The sequence below is a fragment of the Galeopterus variegatus genome, unplaced genomic scaffold (assembly GCF_000696425.1).
Source record: "Galeopterus variegatus unplaced genomic scaffold, G_variegatus-3.0.2 Scaffold395, whole genome shotgun sequence".
NCBI classification, from domain to species: domain Eukaryota; kingdom Metazoa; phylum Chordata; class Mammalia; order Dermoptera; family Cynocephalidae; genus Galeopterus; species Galeopterus variegatus.
The window spans coordinates 560,475-562,394 of record NW_007726506.1 but is presented as its reverse complement, the minus strand read 5'-3'; the positions used below and the strand labels follow the sequence as shown (position 1 = coordinate 562,394).

General features: G+C 45.1%; 1 protein-coding gene across 1 annotated transcript in view; it reads right to left on the bottom strand.

Annotated features, from left to right (window-relative positions):
• Window positions 1-1,920, bottom strand: part of HGSNAT (heparan-alpha-glucosaminide N-acetyltransferase) — a 34,002-nt gene that overhangs the window by 27,429 nt on the left and 4,653 nt on the right. The window contains exon 2 of the mRNA XM_008568301.1: window positions 915-1,030. Within this exon, the coding sequence (XP_008566523.1) occupies window positions 915-1,030 (116 nt within the window). The remainder of the gene's footprint in view (window positions 1-914; window positions 1,031-1,920) is intronic.

Below are 1,920 nucleotides of genomic sequence, written 5' to 3'. Positions count from 1 at the left end.
GGGTGGGGACCGCCGGCGAGCTTCGCAAGCGGCACACGATAGCAGTGCGCCGCCGGGCCGGCCCAATGGTTTTAAAAAACAAAAAAATTTCCAGTATGGGGCCGGCCCTGTGGCGCACTCGCTAGAGTGCGGCGCTTGGGAGTGCGGCGGCGCTCCCGCCGAGGGTTCAGATCCCACATACAGACCGGTTCCCGCTCACTGGCTGAGCGAGGCGCGGGAGCAACACCGAGGGTTGCAATCCCGTTGCTGGTCCCCGTCTGGTACGGGGGCGACACTGAGGGTTGCGATCCGTTGCCGGACACCGAAAAAGACAAAAAGGAAAAAATAAAAAATAAAAATAAAAATAAAACCATTTACAGTAAATGGGTCATTCACTATACATCAAAATTTCTCTTCTGAAGGTACAATGAAGCTCTCAACCTGGCAATAAAGAATATTTTATATTACATGGAAGAACAGTCTTGTCTTTAAAAAGCAACAAGACCTAGGATAGAAGTAAAACCTTCAGAAAAAATAAATTCTTTATTATTCCTGGAATAATTGTCACTCCCTCAACTTGTATCTCCCTGCTCGCCTTGGAGAACACTGAGTTGTCTCACTCCTTCCTTCTCTGGTCCAGCAAGAGGGTTATGCATCGGGCAGAGCAGTAAAATAAAACACAGTCCATCAATTTTGTTGCTCACCAAAAACTGGTTTTTAAAAAGATGGGAAGGAGAAAAAATAAGAAACATGTTGCTCACTGCTAGGAATTTTCCCCTGATTATATTTCTTATGATTCTTCAAATAGCCTGTTTGTTTCCCTGCCTGCAAAGCTGAAGTTAACATTGTGAAAGGCTCTAGATATGAGAGCATTAGGTACAATATCAGACAAGTCTCAAAGCAAACAAAATTGTGAGTAAGAACACAATACATACGTGATAACAGCGTTCAGATTTCCAGTAGACAGTCAAGTCTGTCCTGAGTAGTTCATTATGAATGAGTAGCAAAGCCTCATCCATCTTCAACCCCACATGCCTTTTTTTGTCTAAGTCTGGTAAGAATTAGAAAGAAAAGTTAAAAAAAAAGACAAATAGGGCATCTGAAAGGTATGTTTGAGACAAAGTACACCTGTGTGAACAGCAGCCTCACAGAAGTGCTTTTCAAATGCCTGCACTCCGGCATCTCCAGGGTCTCTCACATCTTACTTTGTGAACACACAGATGTATGCATGTGCATGCAGGCTCACACACACGCAGGTCCCCTTTTGCACAGATGCCTCTACTACAAACCAGGAGTTAGTCAACACCATTCACATCCAGTGTGGAAAAGGACTGTACACATTCCCCAAGTGCTGAGACAAGACATACACTGAATTCAGTAGTTTCCATAAAATAACGACATATTTATTAAATAATAAACCTCATGAGCCAGGTGTTTCTCCATTTTACAGATGAATAAATTAAGGCTTACAAGAATTAGATGATTGCCCATGGCCACAGAGTTTTTCAGTGAAATCACTGATTTGAACCCAATTTATGTGATTCCAAAGTCCAAACTTTCCTCTGCTATGTTACTCGCTGTTAGCACGGCCTCTAAAGGTGAGAAAGAGAGTTCCAGTCAAGATGGTGGAATGGACGGTTCCCAGTGTCACTCTCTCCCACAAATCAATTTACAACTATAAAAAAGTAACATCAGGGCCAGCCCGGTGGCGCACTGAATAGTGCACCGCTTGGGAAGCGCGGCGGCGCTCCCGTCCGAGGGTTCGGATCCCACATACAGACCGGCTCCCGCTCACTGGCTGAGCGAGGCACGGGAGCAACACCGAGGCTTGCGATCCCGTTGCCGGTCCCCGGTCCGGTACGGGGGCAACACTGAGGGTTGTGATCCGTTGCCGGACACGGAAAAAAGACAAAAAAAAAAAAAAAAAAAAAAAAAAACAAA